At 34.7% G+C, this 25804-nt stretch overlaps 1 protein-coding gene across 1 annotated transcript; it reads right to left on the minus strand.

Moving 5' to 3' along the window:
• Window positions 1-1010: 1010 nt before the first annotated feature.
• LOC139696414 (serine/threonine-protein kinase dyf-5-like) lies at window positions 1011-19751 on the minus strand. The gene is made up of 10 exons (XM_071595169.1): window positions 19651-19751; window positions 19519-19573; window positions 19322-19443; window positions 17016-17228; window positions 14902-15073; window positions 10672-10847; window positions 9063-9260; window positions 3388-3561; window positions 1348-1677; window positions 1011-1229 (listed from the first exon to the last, which is right to left on the minus strand). The coding sequence occupies exons 1-10, from the start codon at window positions 19749-19751 to the stop codon at window positions 1217-1219; spliced, it is 1554 nt and encodes a 517-aa protein (XP_071451270.1). The 3' UTR covers window positions 1011-1216.
• Between the last annotated feature and the right edge of the window lie 6053 nt (window positions 19752-25804).

The raw sequence follows: 25804 nt of genomic DNA on the forward strand, positions 1-25804 counted from the left end.
TCAGCTTACTATACATTTCTCCAGGTTTAGGACAATCACCAAAAGCCATGTGCTTTGTTTGCATACCTTAATAATATTTGTATTTGTATGCCTAATAAGTTTTTGATGTGTACTCTATTATTGTTGCATTAGCTAATGTGAATAGTAGGTTATTTATGCCAGATATATGTTAGCAATGACAACTTCCCCTGGGTGGTAAGCCATTTTGAAGAATGTATTAAGTTACAAATTAAGAGATAAAAAGAAAAGGTTGTAAATTTCAATGTCTCTGCAATAAGAGATTACATTCTCAATCTGTTCCATGATGTGATGCATAATTTCTAGCCAATGATTCATAATTTTTGTGATGTCAAACTAATGAAGCTACTAAGATTGGCAGCTAAGAATATTTAATGCATATTATTACAAAATGGCAGTGCATGTAAAATGTTATGCAAAGTCTTAAAAAAGTGTAATAAATCATTATTAACAGTTTCCCTGTTGATGCCCTAATCCAGATGACAAGAAAAAAACCCACATTTAATGCAATACAATCCTGAAATTTGTTGAAGTTAGCTCATATGCGATTATGTATAAATTCATTGCTGATAATGAGAATTTGAGATGGCTTGTGGTTTTTTATAGATGGAGATTATGAGCTATCATTAGATCAAGATTCTACTGTTATTAAGGAGTCACACAAATGCATTTTTTTATTATAAATAACGGTAAAACCAGATAATTTTAGGTTAAAAAATCGGTTATATATTTACATATATACAAATTATTACACACACACACATTATTAACATTTGTTCATTAGGTAAAATATGCAGCACAGCATTTGAGGCTCACTCAACACACTCAAATTTATTGATGACATTAATTCCCAAGGTTCCCAGTATGGGAGATGTTACACTTCCATAAAAGTATCAGTGCAGTTAACGCTTAGTTTCAAAGGTTAGTAGAAATCTTGACAGCAAAATTAATTAGGAGGTCATGATTTGTCAAAAGTTATATCCAGTAAAAATAAAATTACAAATTTTTGTTTGAGCATAATTGTAAAATTATGATACTTCAAGTACCTTTCCCTGTATAGGAGGAAACATTCTGTGGAAGAAGTCCATTATACAACTTTCCAGGGATATATGAAATGAGGGCCACCACTTAGTCACACCATACATCATTCATTGGGTTTCATATGAATTCTTAATACTTCAAGATTTTCTTAATTCATTCACTTAAGGTACCTGGAATTCAAAGGTTTTCATTTTAAGTATTCTGGCCGATAAGTATAATACATAAGCAGTTTCATCAACCAATATAATATGTACTTGGCCAAAAACACCAAAATAGGAATTCACTTACTTTGCTGCCCAATCAATTCTTCCAGTAATTCCTCTACCAACATTTATGCCATGGTTCCCTGGCGCAACACTCAACCTTCGTGGAGGAATATTACTCCCCACAAGACTTTGATTAGCACTTTTCTCAGATAATTTACTTTCTTCGTGCTCCTGGTATATCAACACTTTGCTCCCCTTGTTCAACCCTGGCTGTTTAGGCAAACCATTGTTTTTTTGTAACGAAGGAACAACTGCACCTCCCTCAGGGTCAGGTCTTCCAATATCCATATTCATCAACCATTGTGGACTCAAATAAGATGCTCTTCTATCATCATATTCTATCTCTTTTGGCCTGAATTTAAGAAGGGAAAAATAAAACTAAGAGAAAATAATGTAATTTCAAACCCAAACTAAAAGGTGAAAATCCCAGAATGTCACATGAAAAAAAATTGAATACATGAGAGAAAGAAGGATAGTATGCTATGAAATATGTTTTGGAGACATGAAAAATGATCTAAACCTTTCAAATATGGTTGAGCACATTTCCATGGAATACAATCATCAAATAATAACAGCATGCTATGTCATATATACATACATATGTGCCAAATATTTTAACCAACATTTCTGACATAAAGAAATTATTTTTCCCTTTTAATAATTTTGAAGCTATTCAAGCTTGGGCTGGTAAAAGGGACATCAGAAACTCTATCCTTCAACATGGGAGCCATTTCCTTGGTAACACACCCAATGGCTGATTTAAACATGCACACTTTCCTTCTACTTACCCAATAAACCTTAGTATATTGCCTTATTACATTTTAAAACTGTAGGCTCTGATTAAATGGAAAATTTTAGCCTCTATTTAGTATAGTATTTAGTGTTTGAAGTGGCAATCCAAGGCCGACAAAATTTGAATATCTAAGGTTGCTTATCCTTTGTTTTTCCTTAAAATGATGTTATGAAAACATTCAAGAAAACTTTTTTGATTCCAACCTAACCACAAACCAAAAAATATTTTGGAAAATCACCCCTAATATGCATGATTTCTTAGATAGTTTCAAGTGACCAGTGGCCAACAAACCTAATGTACATGCTCAGGCGACATTATAGTTTATAATTTCCACAAAATAGTCCATTTGCATTACCCTGGCTGATGATGTCACATAAGAGGGGTATCATGAGCAGGAGAGGTGGCAGGAGAGGAACTTAAAGAGCTATGTTTACAATTGACATCATGTGCATTCCATCATGGACTTTGGTCCATGTGAGTTCAAATTTAGAATATTCGCCATTTAGGGCAGTACATTTTAAAGGTGCATGTGACGAGATGTAAATGAGCTCACCTACTTGGGTGGAGAAGAGAAAACTGACCCCTCTTACTCTTTTCCTATCATCCTCTTTTACCCCGAGCTGATGTTCATGCATGCCGCCCCTCTGAGTAAATATTGCTTTCCCTATTATATGAGATGACCTAGGTACACTCAATCAGTAGGCTACTGAGTGTGGGCCAGGTTATCCTGAATGGAATATACCTTCCCACATACCAACATACACAAAATGAGATATTTCAATTTCAAGCCACTTGCCACAGGTTAATAGGTCAAAAATATAAAATAAGTACTGGTATAACATGGTGACAAACAGTCAACTAGGTACATATGCAGACATTTATATTATCTCTAGTCTCTTTATACTGTATGAATTGATCATAAAATCATGCAGTGGCTGCTATTTTGAGGGGCATATGCCAAAAAATTCAAATATATGCTTAATAACATTCATTAGATTATATATAAATTGCATCTATATCATGATGGATCAACACAGAAAATGTCTTCCGTGGGGGATGATTGCACATTTTTTCTGCTACTAATCACACATTTGAATTCTTGGCAGGAATTAAACTTGATAATTTAGGGTCAAACTCTTTCATGCATTCCATTATACTCCAAAAAAATTCCTTAATTTCATGACTAAGAAATTATTATATAAAAAGAAAATTTTTTCTCTAATATGCCTAGTTCCTTCCACATTTGTATTGATGCAATTTTGCACAAACCTGGAAACATTGGTGCTTTGACCTGCAACATATCTTGCCATATTCAAGCATTGCTGTTTTGCACTTAATTTTGTCTGGGTTTGGAATGTTGCTGGAGCTATAAGAGGATCCCACGGTAACTTTTCTTTGGAAGGAAATTGACTTCTTCTGAAATCAGGTTGCTGATGCGAGAAACTGAAACAAAAATAATAGATAATGACAAAGCGTAAGCAGATCATAAAATTCAGGCTTATTTAAAGCTTTTTAAACAATCAATATATTTCCTACATGGAGGTAATCAATTCCAGCATAATTAATCTCAAACTATTTGCGATGACTTGACCATAAATTTAAAAAAGTAGGAACTGGATGTCTTTGAATAAGAAAAATTACTATTTCCTATGCTGATTTCATAAGAATACTTACTCTGTGATATAGATGGCTTTCACTCAATTAGCTGTCAGACTCATTAACAAATTTGAGGAGCCAATGGAGTAAAGATACCAATTGGAGGTGGTAGAGGGTGTTTATGGTAAGGATGGAACAGGCAGGAATCAAAAGAGAGGAATTATCACAATTTGTATGCAAGATAGGTACATTCATATGCTGTTATCTATTCTTTTACCATTTTCATTTATTGCTCTATTAAGCTCAAACATCTTTGATTACTACATTGAAGAAGTGGTCATACATACCTAAGTTTTTCAATCCCTTTCCTTTTACCTTTGTTGTAGTGATAATTGCAATATTTTCTTCACTCTATCGAGTTCATCTGTGAATGTGACCTAAGTTTAACGGACCAACAGGGAATAAGGTTAATAATGGGTGTTGAAAATGGCCATCAACGATAAAATTGGAAGAAAGAAAGAAATGGTATGAGGGAAAAGTTAGGGTCAACAAGGAATTACAACTTATGGATAATGCTAGAGAATCCACTGATCACAGACATCTGCAGACGCAGTTTGATGTTACAGCACTTGGATTTCATATTGAGAGGCACAAAATAACAAGTTGTCACGAGGTTAGGGATGCAACATAAAGGAAGATGAAGGAAGAAGAAGGAGTGTACATGATGGACAAAGGGCACTTAAATAAAAGGGTTAAAGGAAAGAGAAAAAAAGAAAGTAGCTATACTAGTTTGATCGAAATGTTATCTTCATTAGGCACAAAATAAGCACAACTGATGATAATAAAGTAAAACAGAAAGAGGGCAAGGGGAAGGGAGAAGAGCTAGGGGAAAAAAAGTAGTGGAAACATGTGAGTAAGGGTGGGAGGAACAGGGTAGGAGTATGATAATGTGGGATTGAGAATGAGAGGTCACACCTACCCACACCACTACAAGGTAAGGGGAAAAAGAGAAGTGGGAACATGTGAGTAATGGTGGGTGACCTATTTCTCCCCTCATCGAGTCATCACATGTTGGCGATATATATAAACATGTGTACCTATGCCACGTACCATTAATGTTTAAATGCTACAGCATAGAGAAAAAAGTTGATCCATAAATATATTTTCTATGGAATTCCAAGTCCGTGTTACTCTCCTGTCAAATTTTTACATGGAAATTGACCGTCCTCTATCAAAAAATTTATAATGAACCGAACTCCAAATCTTCAGACTTACAACCAAATTCAATGTGCCCCTCTTCACAGTATTCCAGGAATATAATAATCACAAAAAGGCTGAAGTATCGGTCATTGACGTAGCATGGACATTTGGAGGAAGATTCTAATCAGAAAGAGGGAAAATGAAACTGTTGAATTCAGGGTCTATTCCCAGGGTCCATAACCTTTGAGTTGAACATCTGTGATTGTTAAATTTAGCATTATTTTCTAAATTAGTTCAGCACAGGGTGGCATCTTACCCTTTTTGAAGCGCAACAAGCAGTCATTTTGCAACATTTCTTTCAATGCCAGCTGCTAGATAACTAGGGTTTGCAACCACTGTAGGTAAGACGTGGCAGTAAGTCACAGCGGTGAGATGTAGAGGCGAGATGCATGGGTATAATGTGGAGATCTAATGCAGGAATATAAGCCATAGTGGCTGCTATGTACTGCATTTGAGCTGCAGGAATTTATTTGCATCATTTGCTATCATTGTTCATGTTCTTGGATCCATCGCGGGTAAGCTTGACTAATTCTGAGTGGCTATCACCATGTACAACTACTTGGATATGTTTACAAGAATTTTGAAATACCTAGGGGCTGACGACTAGGGTAATACCTGCAGGCACTGGCTATGCTTAACTCTTGCTCAAAAAAGGTGGTTATTTCACTTAACATTAATCAGGTGTGTAATTACAAAATATTAACATTAACAAAAAAGCAGTGCTATATGATTTTGGAACTAAAAATCAACAGTAATTTGCAATTTAATGCTGAATTCCAAAGATCTATTGGCTCTGATGGTAACATAAGGGCACCAATCTATGCAGTAGGGAATATGAATCACCCAGCTAACTGCAAGAGTTCATGATCCACTGGTAATTTGTCGCACCATCCAGTACCCCAAGTGGATGTAGACATCATTCAACTATTCACCAAACAAATGACCAGTTGTTCAGCTGAAGTTGCTCACATTTTCTTGGAGTTTATTTTATTCGGAGAGTAAAACTAAGTAGGTGATGCTTAAAAAAAATACTGAAAAACACTATCCAGCAACATTCAAATGTCTCTGTTTTACTGCATATTTAAATCGAGGTTAATGGTTTTTTATTTATTGCAACCAAAAGCCTATCACATGCATGCAGACCACTGTATTTATTGTATACTTGTGAGTGTATGTTGAAATCAGATGGTATCCAGAGTTTCAAGAATAGGGTATATACCTGGTTACTTGCTCACCCACTATACTCATTGGATGAATTCTTTTGTGACAATTTTCATCACATTTAAGAAAGTATGTTTATATGTTAAATAATACTTATATTGACGACATTTAATATGGTTGTACCATTTTTAAAATGAATAAAGTATTATTATTATTATTACTATTACTAGACTATAATAAAAATACTTCAACCGTTTAGCTGACTGGATCACTAATTCTTGATTATCTGAAACTCTGATTTGAAGAGCTACCCACTACTTTTCCTCCAGCTGCAACCCATTCCATTCCTTGATTACCATATATTTCACATATCGTATAAATTGAAAAAACAGGTTATAAATGATACCCGTGTCTAGTAATACTCATCCTGACTCTCCATTTGCTATCCACACCTCTGCAGTCTGAGACGTACAGGTTTCAGATAGATTATGTATCCTTCCAGTCTATTCCTATCTTCAGAAAAATATCCACTCATTCTTCCTGGTTTACTATTTCAAATGCCTTCTCAAAATCTACAGAGCATTTAAACGGATCCTGGTAGTACCCTATGTTCCTTTCTACTAGTGACCTCATTATAGCTGGAACTTCATATGTACCACTATGTCCTTTTTCAACCCAAAATGATCTTCCCCGAAGGACTTATTTTCTCTCTTCTCCATCTTTTTGTTGTTGATCCTAAGTAATACTTTACCATGTCTGAAATCGAACTTATAGTCCTATAGCCATCACATACTGCTGCTTCCCCATTTTTTGCCACAAAAATAGTCTTCTGGCCATTTTCCTCCCTCATAAATGCTATGAATGAGCCCATTCAAACCATTCCTTCTTCATTTCTCTTAAATTCTTAAGTAGTTCTGCAGGGCTGCTATCTATTCCCACGGCCTTCTTTGGTTTCCTTTCCTTCAATACCATTTCTATCTAGCAATAAAATATTCCTGGTTCTAAGCTATTCTTATCAATGTCATATTCCATTTAAAAATCCAAAATTCTTAGCCTACTTTTCTGCTCATATAGTTCCTCTATATATTATTTCCATAATTTTAAAACCTCATCTCCTTAAAGTAATATGTTACCAATTGAATCTATCATAGTGTAAATGAAATTTCCTTTTTTCCATCCCGACAGTTCCTTCACTTTCTGTACACTGATCCTATGTAACCCTTTCTATGTAAATTCTCCATAAACTTGCAATGCTCTTACTTTCTTATCCAAAATTCTGGGTTCACATTCTCCCATTTCCTTTTTTCATGCATCTGCATAACCATCCTCCGTAATCCATGACTTCCTCACACTTTTTCTATTCAAAATTCCTATTTTTGATGCTTTATATATTCCTTGCCTGAGATATTCTCATCCTTCTAATGTACCTATCCTCTTTCCCTCACTCAGTATTTTATCAACTGGCTCCTGGTAATCCTCCCTTTTCACCCAAGTAAATTATTTTATCATTTTTATATCATTCCTTTTCTTCCTCATTCTCTTAAATATAACATTACACTTTTTGAGCATTATACAGTGATCCGAGTTCATAACAGTCCATTGGAAACTATGTGAGCTGATCACAATATTCCTGAATCTATAATAGCCATAATATAATCTAAATGGCATCTCCTGGCATTTTCCAATAGTACCTACATCTACTGTGGCGTTTAAATGATGTGTCAGTTATCATTAACCCTTTTTTCTTAAAAACTCTTTCATTTTATACCCAAGGTCATTCCTTTCCCTAACTGTAATTTCTTACTGTACTCCCATTTCTACCTTCACTTACCCCCACATTCCAATTCCACAGCACTGCCAGAGATTTTCTTTCAGAAAAATTGTCAATCATTTTGTGTAACTGATTGTAAAGACTCTATCTCTTCCTCCCTATGACTGCTTGTCAGCATTTACACCAGGAATACCACAAGACTGACTGAGTCTGCTCTTATTTCTATTATTAATATTCTTTCATTCACCTATATAAAACGTAATGGAGAAAGTAAAAATGGCATTCTTAACTCTTCAAGTACATTCTTATTCTACAAAATCTAACTCAGACAAAGCATTGTCATAGTCAATACTTCAACACCAACAGTAATTCACATCAATAAAAAATGATAAATACAATGCTGAATATTCTGAAAAGCCATTGCTGACAGGACAAATAAATCTGGAAAAAAATTTGGACTGGGGGAGGACACCTAAAATACCTCACTTAAAATGCACATCAGAGAGTAACTCCACTGAAGAAACTGTTTCAGCATTCCCAACAGTTTCTTTGAATGTGTCAAAAGCAAACAACAATGCATTTAAATGTTAGCTTCAACCTCATGAACAATGGGTAATACACATGACAATTATTTTGTGAATTTACTCACAGTAATTTTCCAGAAAATCTCATTCTTTTAAAGCCCTTAGGTGTGTACATGCCTTGGCTTAACTGGATCAAGCAATCAGCTGGAAATTGAGGTAAGTTTCCATTCCTAGTTAAGATGAATATTTTTCAAAGTGTAAAATTCTCAAATTTGTTTTCTGTTTTTTTTGCATTTTAAATAATTTTTCTCTCATTGCCCACTGCTGAAACATGATTTCATGTTAATCTTGTCAACTGCTCAACATTCATGGAGTGAATGTATAAAATCTGGCTTGTGGGGAACAAGTTGTTTTAATGAATTATTATACATACCAATGTCATAAAGAATCTGAATCATGTCATGCCGCAGCACACAAGGTTAAAGCTAATGTTTAAACACAGGTATTAACCTTAGAAAACTTTTTAAAATTTTCCAAGGTCAATATCTTTTTCTGCAATTATATTTAGCACCCATGAACAGCAAAATTTACTTTACTAATTATAATCAAGAATGTATTTATTCCTATCTTACTCAAACATGTAGTCTCCTTCTTCCTGAAATCTCTTCCTTGTGATATGTGACGGTACTGTGTGCAAAGGCAGAGGCTGAGGTACCATACTTTTGGGAAGACCAGCATTAATTTTGGACCCAGTATTGATGTGCGTCAGACTCTTAGAATCATGATGATGAAGTTGACCAAGTTTCTGGCTCATCGTAAAATATGGATACCTAATCAGTGGGTCAAATGAAAGAAGTCACATTTAGTTCAACCAAAGTAATGATTGAAGTTCTTTCTGATGCTCACATATCACCAGTTCCATGAAATGTAAGTCCTGTTAATGATAGGTATGACATATTATCATTCACAATAGAAGTTACAATTTTACTGCAGCTTTTCCATTTTTCATTTTTATTTTCCAATAATAATAATCTGTAAAAAATGTTATCCGGTGGAAGAGTACTATGAACTAGGCAATTGCGATTACATATTCAAATGAAAACCTGATGATATAACCTGATAGGACAAAAAATTAAGGTCTAGATTCTTTTCTAGGAATTCATGGGTTCCATGAATCACATGGAATATGTACTTTGGAATCTCTGTGAAGGATGTATTAAATTCAAATTATGGAATCTAATTTTAATGGTGGCACCTTAAACAGATTCTCGGAAAAAAAATGAATTATGACTTTTGCTGTTTATTTCAAGATTATATAAGCTTCTGAAGATGCCATTTACCTGTGCTCTTCTTGGTCTTGAATAATTTGAATAACATATGACTTCATCTAACAAATCATCCCAAAGAAGTAACAAAATGAGAGAGATACTTAGTAGCATCTGCTAGTAACACTCCAAGAATCAACATAAAAAAACAGCAATGCTGACTGTGCAATAGATATTGAATAAAATCTCTTTGACAAGGAAAACTAATATATTCTAAGGCTGATTGGAGTGGCAATTGAGCTTCACAAAACCTCAGAAAATGTCAATGAAGATAAAGAATGCATGCTCTTTCAGAATTTGGAAAAGTGTGTTCAAAGGACTGATTGAATAGTATAACAATCATGTAAGCCTCTACTACCAATGAGCTCTGTCCTGATTACACATGGCCCCAGCATCTAATCGCAAATGTTTCTATGACATTTCAATATGCTAAATTTCTTCATTTTGTAGGTTTAAATTCTCAAAGTGGCAGGATTTCTCAGTGGTATCCTGACCTCTATTTGAAGCTGTCTGTTCTGTCTGTCAGAAAGGATATTAAATTGTGGACCTCTTGGTGCCTTTCATCAAGAATAGGCTAATAGCAAACACAGAGTTTCACTCCACCCTTCCCTCATCCCCTGAAAACCTTTCTTAAATACCCATCTATCCCTTTGGTGTAAAAGTCCTCAGCTGTCAGTTACCTTCCCTTATAACTCCATCTTCTACCAACAAAAATATCACCTCAATATTTGATACTTAATACATTCTTCTTCGAAAATGCTATGTACCCTTAAAAAAAGTCACAATGAAGTGAACCACAGGAAAATTGCCTAAATATTTAATACAAGACCAACATGCACCTATATTAATAAGTATAGTATGGAAAATACTAATAATAATTCATAATATAATGGATTTTAAATTTGAAATAATTTACCTAAGAGACTGGTGTGCTAATGGCCTCCTGCTTGGATTCCAGCTCAGCATGTCATTCATAAAATTTAGAGCCTCAGAACTGGCATTTTTTATAATTGACTGAAGAGGAATGCTAGGAAACTGTGGAAATTTGAACTTCATTGCTCCAGCTAAGTAATGTCCTTCTGGCCAGTCCCGCTATAATAAGAAAAAGGAAATTATGAATCAGCCAGAAATACCTATAACAATAAATTATTGACATGAAACAACTACAGAAAAGACAGCAGAACGAACTTTTACAAAAGTAAATCTACTTTTAATTACATATTATTTAAAAAAAACAGTGGAATCTTGCTTATGGAATACCTCGTAAAGTGATTAATTCCCATAAAGGGCAATAACATTGGTCCTGAAAACGACTCACTAAACTCACACCTTTTTGCATAACAAGTTATGAGGAGAGGGGAATTCCCAGATTCATTGTGCACCTGCTGCTGCAGTTTGTCTCTAGCAATCATTCCCCTTGCATATTTAGTGCATGGTTTTAAAATTGACCCCAAAAAAAATTCGTAAGAAGAAAGCCATAAGAGAATGAAAATAACAGTAGAAATGAAAAGTAAAATCAATCGGGAACAAGGTATGAGCATGGCTGATCTAGAATGCACATCAATAAATGGTCAACATCAACAATTGGCCTATTCTTCAAGACGGCTAAGACTAAATAGATAGATGCTTCAAATAGAGTGATGAATATCTATGCAACAATCACGTATTCTCAGTGATGTTGAAAGGTTGCTTCTCATATGTATTAACAGAAGGCAATTGCAATGCAACACCATTACCAAAAATATAATTTTTGAGGAAGGGAAAGTGATTTTGCCATTAATGAAATGCATTACTCCTTTCTTTGTTATAGCTGCTTCCCTACTTTCACATCATCTAATCACCGCTGTCTACTTTCAATAAAGTGAATGCATCATGCTTCTATTATTGTAGTTTATTCAATTTTTTTGTAGCAGCATCATATTCCAATTCACAATGTTACAGGCTTTTTTCAGATGAAGGAATGGAAAATTTCAGTTGATCTTTCTGAATACTCCTCTTTATGATGAGCCAGAGCAGACCTATTTTCTCTTGTTCCACTTCTACTTCTAAATCCAAAGAGGACTTTATAAATACTCTTGAACTCTCTTCTCCAATTTTTTAGTTTATTTTTCTTGCAAGAATGTCTGATGCCTTGGTCATATCACTGATAGTTCAGAATTTTTCACATATTCTGCAGTTTTCTTTTTTGGTATTTGGACAACTGCATTCCTTTTGAAGTACAATGGTGATCCTCCTCTCATATGCATATCACATATCAAGTTGTATATCTGTATCAGACTCTTATTTCCAGAATTTTTCATTAGTTCTGAGGGTGCATACTAAATCCTTGGTGCATTGTTTGCTCTTATGTCCTTTACCGCAGCATCATATTCAGACCAAAAGCTAATGTCAGTGCCTCCTATCTCATCATCATTAACAGTATCACCTTCATCTTTGTAAATGCTCTGAAAAGTGTGTTTTCCACCACTTACAGGTATTTGCATTATCTGCAGACTTCCAAAATCTTTCTCCTTTTTTATTCCACATCACTAGACCATATTTTCTGATTTTCCCCTTCCTGGCCTTCTCCAACGATTGCAATCCAGTGTAAAGTTTAATAGATTTTTTTCCTCAACAAACTTTTTATTACTTCAGCAACGTCATCATATATCTCCTCCACTTCATCATCATCATAGTCAGCATTCAAGTTAGCTTGTAAACTTGAATTTATCACTACGATATACATGGGTTATGTTGCAAACTTCACCAAAATGATCTTTATGTTTTATGTTAACAAGAAATTCACTCTCATTACAGCACTCTTCAGCAATATCATGCAAACTCCACATTTCCATTCACAAAAACCATGCGAATGATCTTGTATCTGCTGCTCCAAAAGACTCTTTCTTTGGGCTATTCCATTGCACATAGCCTAAGAGGTGTAACCCTACTCTATGCATCTCTACCAATACATTGTCTACCCTTCTAATGCCCAGAGTGATTATTCATCCCAAGTTTTTACCCTAAATTGATTGATACACTTGACTGATGTAATCTCTACAGTAGGTCTGACACACAGGTCTAAATGAGGAACTAGTTGACCTGAAGAATGTTTTATTCAAAAGTGTTCCATCATGTCTGTTATTTAATTAAATAAAAGAAAAATTAGATTAATGTTACGGTGGTTTCCCATTGTTTATGAAAGTACTGCAGCCATCAAAGTAATTTTTGCCATTCCTGCAGTGAGATGGATGTCACTATACCGACCACTATGATCTCCACTTTCACTTATACAAAGGAGGAATGCCGCCTCATCCTCTGGGTAATTGGTAGCCTAGAGTTTGGTGGCAGCCATTTTTCAAGCCATAGCACCTTCAAATTATTTCATAGAATGTTTGGGCCATTTTACCTAAGGATGGTCTTCTATGTTCTCAAAGCCATTGATGCACTTGATGGCTTAAGGGTCAGCCATGAAGGGAATCACATTTGCACATAAACATTTTTTTACATAGTTTACATAGTAAACACATTAAAATATTTAAAATTACTCAGCATGATCTTATTCTCTCATTCACTCATGTTATCCCATTCCTCATTATTCATACTCTCATGATGATGCTGATTTTAAATTTCTCTTTTTCATGCATATCAATCATCAGTTTGAGAAAACATAGATTTGACTAGAGTTGATGGTCTTCAAGTATGCAGAAACATATACTTGAAAATTAATACATAATTTCTAGAAAATAAATTATCAATATATGGCAATGACCAAAAGGCATGTTATTAATTTAAGAAAACACTGCATGGTCATTTGATGAGGACAAATAGAAATGTTGCATTGAAAAAATAGTAGTCATAAATAAAAACAATTGAATTAGTAATCAAAGCAAATATTATTTGGGTAAAATAAGTAAAATACAGTGATGATGTATCTAGCTGTATTACAGCTGAACAGGCCAACAAGCGATCATAAGGAGAAATAAGTGGACAGTATATACAAACAATTAGAGGAAGAAATTGGAATGGAAGCACCTGATAGTAATGGGGGATAGGAATACAGTGGTGGGTAAAGGGGGATATTGAAGAGAGTAGGAGAGTACAGCTTAGGAATTGTAAATGATTGTGCAGAAAAATCAATTGATTTTTGCAGAAGAAGGGGCTTGATAATAACTAACAACTGGTTTCAACATTATTACATACAAAGGAATCCTTGGAAAATACCAGTTAGATGATACCATGGTTTAATATACTTAAAAAAAAATAGCAAAACCAATTATTTTGGTAGATTTTTTATGCTTCAACATAATCTACTTTTGACTCTAAACACTTTCCCAAGCATTTCTTTAACTTTTTTAAGTCATCAAAAAAGTAGGATTTTGGAAGGCTCTTAAAATAGGTATCTGTGTTGGTAATATTTTCCTTGTTTCACACAAATCATTTTCCACGGAACCATTTTGTCAAGTTTGGAAATAAAAAAGTCACTGGGGGCCATATCTGGTAAATATGGTGGATGTTGTAATAATTCAAATTGAAATCCCATAATTTTCATCATTAAAACTGCACAGGTGTCCACCTATGCATGTCTTGATGGAAGAGAATTTTGGTCTTTGCTAAATGATGACTTTTTTCATTAGTTCTCCACTCAACCAAGAGTGCCAACACTTGGATTTTCTAAGGAGTAATTGAACAAATTTAATTAGTATCTAAGTTAAGACAGGAGAATGAAAATGGTTGGGGTAAGGTGATTGGAGCTTGAGAACAGGATAGAAAGAGCAGCAAAGAAAATTATATGAAAAATACAGGGTAAGAGAATTAGAAGCCATGGATCATGGGAGAGGTGCAAAAGACTATGGATGAAAGAAGAAAATGTAACGGTGTAAGCACAAAATTGGAGAGAAGATTATATAGAGGACTAAGTATTATATTTTTGAGAAATTAATAATAATAAGGGAAAGGCAATGTGGTGGAAAGATGATTGAGGATATGGAGAAAATTTAAAGACAAGGAAAAGTTAGAGGCTCTACATATTTTGCTCATTCATATTCAATTAATATCCAATGTATACATTTTAGTCATGGATCAAAGACTCAGGCACTGTTTCTATGTACTTAATAGCTACCAAATGAATTTCTGTCCTTATTAACTTTGATGCATACGTACGTACCTTGTCTGGAGTCCCAAGAATGGATGTAATTTTAAAGAGCTGATCAATCTCACTACTCCCAGGAAATAAGGCTCGAAAAGTATATAACTCAGCTAAGATGCAGCCCACAGCCCAGAGATCAATAGGACTGCCATAAGTTGTAGAATGAAGCAAAACCTCTGGTGCTCGATACCTGCAGATGAAAATACTACATAAATATACAATGTGACACTGCTAAAATATAATACCTGTACTTCAATGAAAGACTTGTACAGGCATTTAACTATTTTTATATAGTACAATGGTGTTAGCATATATTTGAATTTATTTATATTAATTGAAAATGTGTGTGAAAAGTAAAGATCACTTATCTGAAACCTTTACATGGGAACAAATATGTTCAGTGGTTTGCCTCAAACAAACCTCATCATAATTACATGTACAACCCGTCATGAGTAGAGTCTGCAATGATCTAAATATGCTGGTATTATGTCCAACTATTTTGATATCCAAATACCAGCCACAGTAACTTAAAAATGCACATACTTATGCCTATATTACTATTTGAAAGTAAAAAAAAAACATTTTCTATAAGACAAGATCAAGAAAGTTCTGTATTCTGCTAAAAAAAAATTAACTCTAAAGAAGAAAGAAAATGAAGGACCACTAGTATTCATTCTTGAACATGCTACTGTTCCAGCCATTTGGTAAATGTGTAAGAAGTTTATTTAAATTGCAGCTTCATTCAATGACAGAAATTGGAGTTTTATCAACATGTGACCAAGATTGTTAAAGGAGAAATTTTTGAATGCTGAAATCAAAATTTCCCATTGGGATCGGTCATTTATACAAAATTTGACTAAACTAAATGTGGCATAACCCAGATAATAATCACTTCCTAGCAAACTGTAAGTTAACAAGGAGGAGGAAGAGTTGAGTTTTTGGACTGACATGCACAATTAATGAAAATATGGATGACAATATAAAATATAAATAAGATTTTTTCTGGCACTGAAACAATCTGTGAATAGGTACCTACAAACATATTATAATTCTGTCTGCTTTATAACTACCCATTTGCATCCATGAATCAAAAAACGAATGAGTTGTTTGTGGAAGCTAGTGCTTAAGTATTTGTTAGAATTACTGTAGCAAATCCATCTAAAGCTTCAAAAAATGGTTAAAATGGTTAACTCCAGATATGCATTCCACAAAGGATCCATGATATGGCAACCTATGGGGGTTATGTTAAGAGCCTGCAGTCTGGATACTCGAAGTACCTATAAAGTATATTACAGCTTATTGAACCATTGTTATCAACAGTGAAATTAACCTGTCACCTATCAGAAAGACTGAAAAAATGTACACATGGAACCATTACAGATATTTCTTAAACTGTAACAATAAACATCTAATAATAACAAGAAAATAAGAAACACTGAAATTTCAAACTGGAGAAGAGTACAAAATTTCACACTTATTACAACAGAGCCATCAAAATAAACCCTTGCTTTGACCCTTCGGGATGAAAAATAAACAATTATGCTGAGAAAAATTGCACTACTAAGAACATCACCAACATTCACACATATCTAAGTTAATATATAATTGAGCAAAAACATAATATGAAAATTCATCAGGCAAATCAGAATTTGATCTCAGATTTCTGGCTAAATGTTAGTCACAGATTTGAACTGTAAATGGAATAATTTTATTAGAAATCCTAGCAATAAAAATTATTTTCCACAATTTTTGTATTATTAACAAGGCAGAGGAAAACATGCAGGAACCTCCTTTCACAGAATTGTGCCTAACAATTTCAGTGGCCATCTCCTCTGGACCACCTCGCAAATTAAATACAATAGAGCTGTGGAAACGGCTTAATTTTTTAAAAGCCATAACCTGCCTATTGCATCTCTTTTGGTTCCTTCAAAGCCACTAGCTACACATGAGTCTCCCAACTCCCAAATGACTTGAGCCAGCCCGGCCATCCCAAAAATATTTTTAAATGACAGTAGTAAATTAATTATATCAATAAAAAATTTGATACAAAAATCTTTATCTCTTGAAAAGGCAATGCTCAACTCTGAAGGACTTAATTTAAAATGCATTAAAATCAATAGTTTACACATTACCATCTTGTGGATACATAATCAGTATAAGGAGGACTGGAGCGAATTTCTCTCGCCAAGCCAAAGTCTGCTATTTTCACCAACTCTGGACCACAGCACAAAAGATTTTCTGGCTTTAAATCCCGATGAAAGAAACCATGTCTGTGCATGAATGATAATCCTTGCAACACTTGATGAACAATATTTTTCACAGCTGACTCAGGGAAAGGTTTTTTCCTAAAAATAAAGTTAGAGGCATATTAACTAAATTCCTAAACATTTGTGTATTGACCTACGGGTGAACGGCTCGCGATTGACCCATGATTTCTGCTATATATTTATATTTACAATGTGATACTACATGAAATTAGTTTAAAAATCTCCTATTTAAGTATATCCATTTATAGGACCAAATGAGTTATCCATTATTTGGGATAAAAAATATTTTAAACTACTGCTCGTAAGTAGTAGCCAACTTTATGGTACATTTTTGTTTTAAAAATTAGCACCTATTTCACCAAATTCAGGCATTGTGAATATTACATAAAGGAAGGATGAATGATTTCCCTCTAGTTTGCTTTTACTCACAAGACAAATTGGGAGTTCAATGATTGTGAATGCTGACAAGGGCCCAGGCAATGAACATGATCATGATCACATGTTCTAATAACAAATCTACCATTATGTATGGCTACATACAGATATGCCTGTAATATCTTAAATGCAACTATGATAATAATGCATGTATTTTAACAAGCTATTTCATTGGCATACTAAATACATCAAATCCCACACCCATTATTAGTTTTCCTATAATTATTGTGAAATATCGGAGAATATTTGTGTGCGTGTGTGGCAGTAGTCCAAGGGTGGAGCATTGGACTACTGACCGGAGGGCCCAGGTTTGATTCCCGGGCAGGCCTCTCTGGGCACCTGCAGCTCCACCCAAGCTGACCTACCAAACCGACCTTTGGGTTGATTACTGTGTTTATGGTTTATACATATGTATATATGTGTATATATATATATATATATATATATATATATATATATATATATATATATATATTTATATATATATAATATATATACATATATATATATACACACACACACACACACACACATATATATATATATATATATATATATATATATATATATATATATGTATATATATATGTATATATGTAATCCAGATAATCACCAACCACTTTGTCTTAACTGAACTACATTTCATCTAATATCTTTATAGTATATGGAAAACTCAACAGAATACCGGAAGAAACAGCTTCTAAAAAATTTGAGGGATGCGGGCAAAATAACCAAAAGGAAAAAATGAGGACTCTCAAATTCATAGCCATTTTCAGGTGTTTTGTTAGGTTATTAGATGATGCAAGCAGCTTGAATTTGAGAGCTCACTGCAAAATTAAACAATATGCAGCACAAAAAACCATGAGTTTACTGCTGATATTATGGAAATTATCTTAAACTTTACTATATTGGTATGCTAGATCAAAGTCTTTGAAGATAAGACCACTGGAAAAGAATCAGTTAAATGCACTCTCAGCCAGATTAAGGACAATAAACATACAGTGGATATTTTCATAACCTATCTACAGATACCCCTGGTGTATCATATCTTCAATATTTTGGCAAAAGGATTATCATCAAAGGATGTTATATTCAATGAGATGGAATATTTTACTTGCAGACTTTTCTTCGGACTTCAAATCGCTTATGGATTTGAAGTACTTTGGCTAGACAATCTAAAATAATAAATAATAATGCTTCCATATCACAAGTGTAAAATACAAATAAGATAATATTGCATTGGAACTATGAAACAATCTATTCTCTATTTTGAAATGATTTGTCATATGGCTGCAAATTGACACCTGAGATCCTATCCCATTGCAAAATGAAAGATCTGAAATGAATTTGTATAATTACAGTAATAAAAGGATGAACGATTAAGCATCCTTCACTGGATCAAATAAAAGCACTGATAAAAATTATACTTATTCATTTCCAATTAACCAACTAATTAAAAAAGAAGTGACTTGCCAGTCAAAGGTAATTTGATTTATTTGTATAATGATATTATATTATTATGATAGATTTTTGAAGATTGTGTCAGAAGGGCAATATGTATTTACAAATTAAAATATTAATAAATTATTATTGTGAATAATTGAAATTAGACTAATTAAACTAATACTTAAGACATTGAGCACAATGTGCAATTGATCCCTAAGCGTGACTCCTCTACCGCCCTTTCTACAATGAATTTACCCAGGCTAATATTATAAATGTCAATTCATACATACCTGTCCTTCATCAACTGGTACAAGTTCTCCTTCATATATTCAAAAACAAAATATAACGTGTCATTCTCTCTGATAACTTCTTTTAACTTAACAACATTTGCATGACTAAGTTTTTTCAAAGACTGGAAGAAAAATTTTAATTAATATACTCGAATTCCGTAAAAATCAAAACAAAAACATAATCCACCTATATCTACCTTAACTTCACGCAAATTCATTGCCTCCTCCCATGAGTAATATTTCCTTTTCATCCTGCGGAATATATTCAAGTTGAAGGAGCTAACACTTAATATTTATCAATGGAAATAAATTGTCATTGCAGTAAATACCTTTTTATGGCCACCATTTCCCCTGTGTCAATCTTTTTACATAAAACTACCGAACCGTAGGTTCCATCACCTAACTGACTGAGTGTAGCATAGCGATTCATAATATTATAAGAGTTAAGTATTGTCTAAAGGGAATAAACCATGAAATACATAGTAGGTTCTAAAAATGTAAGTCATTCAATTAGTATATGGACGCTAACCACTAGAGAAATGGAATGCAAAAGTTGTGGAACTTTCTCATTGATGACCCAGAACATCGGAAAATGACAGAGAAGCTGCAGATTATATAGGGTAAAAACGGAATGACCATCAGCGTAAGCTAAGGTTATTGATCTTAAGAAAAGTAGGTCCCGAGGGCAGCCTTCACTCGAACAGCGATTGCAAGTTGCTGATTGTCATGAATTCAAACCACCGTTTCCATGGCAACAAAATAACGCCCGATGCGCCTCTATAGGCAGATGGAAGGACTACTTGGATGGAGAAATACCTCTAGTGGTAAAATAATGCACTTTCAAACCAAGCCCGTCGAGGGGGATGATGTTTAAACTGGCAAAACCAAGGCAAATTTATTTTGTAAATTAGAACTTTAAATTAAATTCTATTTATTACGAACAAATGATGATTAACTGCATGAATACATTTGACTAATTATGAATCCGTTCAAAAATTGTACTAGTAATGCTAGTCTTTCGAGGAGTAGAAAGCTTATCATGTGATACCATAAACTAAAACCTATATAAATGCATAAAATTGAGACATTTCATGTAGAAAAGTGGATTGTATTTAATTTTAGAACTTTAAGAGGTAGTAAACTGTTTCTTTAATGTCCTAGACTCAATGGTGTGGATCAGTAACCTAGATATATTTTGATTCACAACTCACTAGGCTTTGCTCTACGTTTAACAGTTTTTGCAAACAATAGTAAATTTGAGAAAGGCTTTAAAGAAAATCATAAACGCGCTATTATATATAATTTTAAATATCGCCTAGTTTTTCGAAGGTGCCAATGAAATACTAATTTCTAAAAGATAGACCAAATAAACGAAATGCATTAAAATTTTATCCCGTATAAACATAATCGATAGAAGTCTATTGATAATTCGTTCACATTGAAACAAAAAAATCAATTCCTCTTCAGTGGAGGATCGGTATTTTCCATCTACCCATCGTCAAAATTACTTCTCCATGCAACCAAATTATACGTGTGGGTATGGAATATTCTAGTTTTGGTTTATAGATGCATGAAAGTTTTAAACGCACTGTCACAACTCCCACATTGCGACATGTTTTGTTTAAATTGATGTATTATTTCCCTTTAATGTTGAAGTTTTTAAATCACCCGAACTATCATTTCACCATTGTTTATGCTGTCAACGGTGTGTGTAGAAGCATGTGATCTACGTATACGTAGATACAACTTGATTACCACGTTACCATATTCGATCCTAACTCCATTATCAAACTTCGACCAGCCAACAAATCAAATCATAAATCCTCTCCCGAAAAGGTCGGCGCCTCGCCGCACCAGCCGGAATTAGTCCGAACGGATGGAAACAATCGCCCATGTATGCAGCAGATTTGGAATAATCCTCGTGACGCAGAACGCGCAAAATAGAGGAGGGGTATGCCGGAAGCAACATATGACGTGATATTCGCAATGCACACAGCAACGGTTCAATATATGAAGGCGTGGATTAATGACTTCCTCTAGGCAATATTTTTCCGAGTGCTCATTAACGGAATATTGCACCTCCAAGAAAGCAGGCTTACACCAAAGAGAGCAGGGAATCAAAGCCCCGAAAAAAATCACATAAATTTGGATCATTGTGACGTCCCATCGACTCTTCTCCGCGGATTAATACCGCCGGATCGATTTCTGAACGCGGTAAACGAACGTTTTTCTAAGAACCGGAGATCGTTTTTGGTTGCCCAGGCGATGAATGGTCAACGAAGCTTCTTGGTTTCGGTTTCTCTGACCAGACTACGCAATTCCTCCCATCTTTTCAATTAAATTTTAATGGAATGAGCCCGGTATAAATTATGAAAAGGCAAATTCCCTTCATATCACGCTATGGGTAATGCGGGGAGCTTTCATTTTTGCCTCAGGAAAGTTAAAAGACTCAGAGGGTAAACTCGAGGAGTGTCTCTTAATCTCTTGCATAGAGAGCAGCACATCTTTATCATGCATGAACATTAGAAATTATATAAAAAACCATAATACATTAGATCTTACACATTTTTACATGCGTTATTATTATTATTATGGATGACGAAATAAGGCTTTACCATAATGTTCGATGAATTGTTTGCGATTGCGCACAACTAACAGAAGAATTAACTCAATTTCCGTATTTCTTCAAACAGATTTGAGGAGCTCACAACTACAATATGTGGGTTCTTCTCTCTAAACCTTAAAAGAAATAACGTAGAATGAATAATTTCGACAAGCGATTGATGTAGATAAGCTCCAAGACAATAAGGCGTTTACTATGGAAACGCAGACCGTACTCATTCAAATCAGCATTAGGAATTAAGGAGCCACCGGAGACATACGATAGTGTATGAACTGTGTCAATGCTGATGATTGGCCAACAAGTTCATCGAATCAAGGCGTTGAAGTAGTCTAATAAAATTCAAAAGGGGTGTCCGAAGCCGAGAATGATAAGGGTAACACGGAAGAAGCATAAAGAGATATCTTAGGATAAGAAATAAACAAATGGATGGATCATCAAATACTACGACACAACGAAATTTTGAAGCAAAAACATAAGGTACAATAAAAAGGTTAAAAAGAGGAAAAATAAAAACTCTACCGGCCAGGGCCTTTAATGAAGGCTACTACTATGAAGCTACAGGTATTTAATAAAGAATGGTCATCCATTTTTTTTACTTCCATAATTGATCATGCAAAAATTTCAATTTAAAGTTTCAGTGTTGGCTTGATAAATAATTTATATGTGGTATATGTTTCGTTTTTTTCACTTCACTATTGCTTCCGTGGTAGCCGTTGCAATTTGTAACATGTTCAGTTCATCAACGGCTACAATGGAGGTTACACGCGACGAGCAATACGCTGAAATGAAATTTTGCTTACACCTGAACACATCGTCAGTCAAGGCACATACAATATATTCGTATACTACCACAGAGAGCTATATGAGAGACTGATCTTCACGTAATAAACGAACTTAGAGATCCTAAAACTGTAAAAGTGACATTGAGAAGGATAAATAGCAGACGTTATTAATCTTCGGTTTGAAAATCAATTACAATTATTACGTAGATCATTCCTGTATTGACCACGTTTCCTATCAGTCATAAGGAAATTTTATGAAGTATTCTATAAAATCGTTTTCAGACAATTATGCCATCATATCATTATCAAGTCACCCCTGACTGGCAAGTTAAAACTAGTTTCAGCTTTTGAGACTTGGTAAAAGATTATAATCGGACGAATTTTGAGACCATGACCGGAGGAAGACAGACAACAAGGAAAAAGTAAGCAAGAAGAATAACAGAGGAAGGCCCCGGAATGGGAATGGGGGGTGCATGTAACATATGTTTAAGGGACACTTTTTTAGGCACGAAGAGTTTGGTCGATCGAAGAATGGAGAGTACAATTAGGTCGAATCAATTTTAGAGATGATTAGTTATGACATTAAAGATAAACGAAAGGATTTAAAATAATCATAATCAATGAACTTCGAATATTATTTCAAAGTTTAGTGGTCGTCGTTCGACAGTTGGAGCTTCGAGCAAGAACTGCGATTTTTCATATTTAGGGTGGAAAAACTAAAAGAAAAATCTTTAAGAATAACCATTCGGATCGTCCATCGTTATCGCGTATCTTAAGAAGTCATTAACGATGGTTTCATTTTTATTCAAAGCGCATGAATATTGAAAGACGGAGACTAGATCCAGGAATTTCTCTCTTGTGTGGAAAATGTGAATTCTGACATTTATGGCTTCAGTGGTTCAAATAAAAATCTTCCTCCCCTCTTCAGAGGGCAAAGGCTTACGAGCGCTGCCAAAGTATGGTTGTGAGGGGCTCGCGTTCACAAATAACCTCTATCATTGGATAAGATCCTCTATCTTTGGGGAAAATAATCTTATCTAGCGGTTTGTATGAGTGCTAATCTAGCCTGCAGTTTACGATCGACCGGAATTCACTGCCCCAAATTTTCCTCAGGAACAATAAAAACGCATACCAAGAAGATATTGAACTTACAGGACACTTAGCCTCTTCGCAGGAGAAATCGGCAGACCATTCATTATATTTCTACGAGGCAAGGGCTACCTTAAAGTCAGTTATCAAGTTAAGACGGCTTCAAAAATCTTGTCATTGCGTTCTTTTCCTGGGGCCAAGTGTTTTCCTCTATTGTCAGCAGAGCCCGGGATCAAACCTGGATGACCCTGGGCTTCCTCACATTGAAAGGAACAGGTCATCCGTCCTAATGTGTGAATTTCACATATCGTAAAGGCTTAGAGTGAAGTAAACTACTGCCAACTGTAAAATTAACATGGAGATTCGTACAGTCATTCCTGTTCCTCACATTCGTATGATTTTTCAAAGGCAGTTTCACATTTTTCATTTTTTATATTTTAAACTTAGGGTGTTATAATGTAATGAGCCGTCGAAACGTCAAATAACATATTGTGAGCGTCCTTTCTTTGTGTCTGTATGGTCTAAAAATCTACATCTGTGTTTACATATATATATATGATATGTATATATATATGCTAATAAATATAATTATTATTTGAGGCATTAGTAATAGTTATATATATACATATCAGGTGTGTTCAAAAAGTATCGCGACTTTTGTGTTTTTTCAAAAATTATTTATTAATTCATTCATATCTATTTTGTCCCCTTCAAAGTAGTCCGCATTAGATATTATACACTTGTGCCAACGTTTTTTCAATCCTCGAAGCTCTTCAAAAATCATTTTTGTGATCTTGCTCAGCTCCTCCTTCGATGCAGTCTTTATCTCGTTAATCGTAATGTAACGTCGTCCTTTCATTGGCCTCTTCAGTTTCGGCAACAAGAAAAAGTCACTGGAGGTCAGATCTGGGGAATACGATGGCTGCGGCATCATAATGTGTTGTTTTTGGCCAAAAATTCGCACACAAGTAACGATGTGTGAGCAGGGGCGTTGTCGTGGTGCAAAAGCAAATTTTTGTTCTTCCACAAGTCCGAGCGTTTGTGACGGATTGCTTCGCGCAAATCGCGCATAATTTGCTGGTAATATTCCTCATTTACCGTTCTACCCTGTGGCAAGAACTCATGATGCACCACGCCCCTGCAATTGAAGAAAACTGAAGGCAAAAATTTCACACTCGACCGAACTTTTTTCGGTCTTAGCTCGTGCTGCAGCTTCCATTGGGATGATTGAGCTTTAGTTTCCACGTCATAACCATAAGCCCAAGATTCGTCACCAGTTATGGAGCCAATTTGGGTCGTCGCAGACGAAGTCCAACACCTCATTATCAATGCTAATGCGTTGCTATTTTTGGTCAAAATTGAGTAATTTTGGTTCGAATTTTGCGACGACCCGTGTCATGTCCAAATCACTGGTAAAAATCGATATGTTTAGGTTCTTAGCAACTTCTCTAACGGTGATTCGTCGATTGGCCAATACTATTTTCTTCACTTCATTTGTATTCGTCTGTCGTTGACGTGCTCGGGCGTCCGGAACGCTCTTGGTCGTTCACATCTTCTCAGCCCTCTGAGAACATTTTTTACCACCGATAAACTCTGCTTCGGTCCAAGGTAGCTTCTCCATATGCCACAGTCAACATTCGGAATGCGTCCGCGAACTTAATTTCGTTTTTCACACAAAATTTGATATAGATTCTTTGATCCATTTTTTGGAACATGCAAAAGTCGAAGACAAGCCAAAACAGCTGTCAAAAATTAACTGAACATTCAAAATGGCCGAACTTTTCGGCATAAGTGAGAGACATTATTACTAACATAACGCCACAAAAAATCGAAAATCAAAAAAGCGTATCCCGCGAAAATTCAAAACTCGTGATACGTTTTGAACAGACCTCGTATATATTATATATATGTATATATATATATATATATATATATATATATATATATATATATATATATATATATATATTTTCACCTTGAGATAACGCG

This window comes from Hetaerina americana, unplaced genomic scaffold (genome assembly GCF_022747635.1).
Source record: "Hetaerina americana unplaced genomic scaffold, ioHetAmer1.1.p SCAF_7, whole genome shotgun sequence".
In the NCBI taxonomy this organism is placed as follows: Eukaryota; Metazoa; Arthropoda; class Insecta; order Odonata; family Calopterygidae; genus Hetaerina; species Hetaerina americana.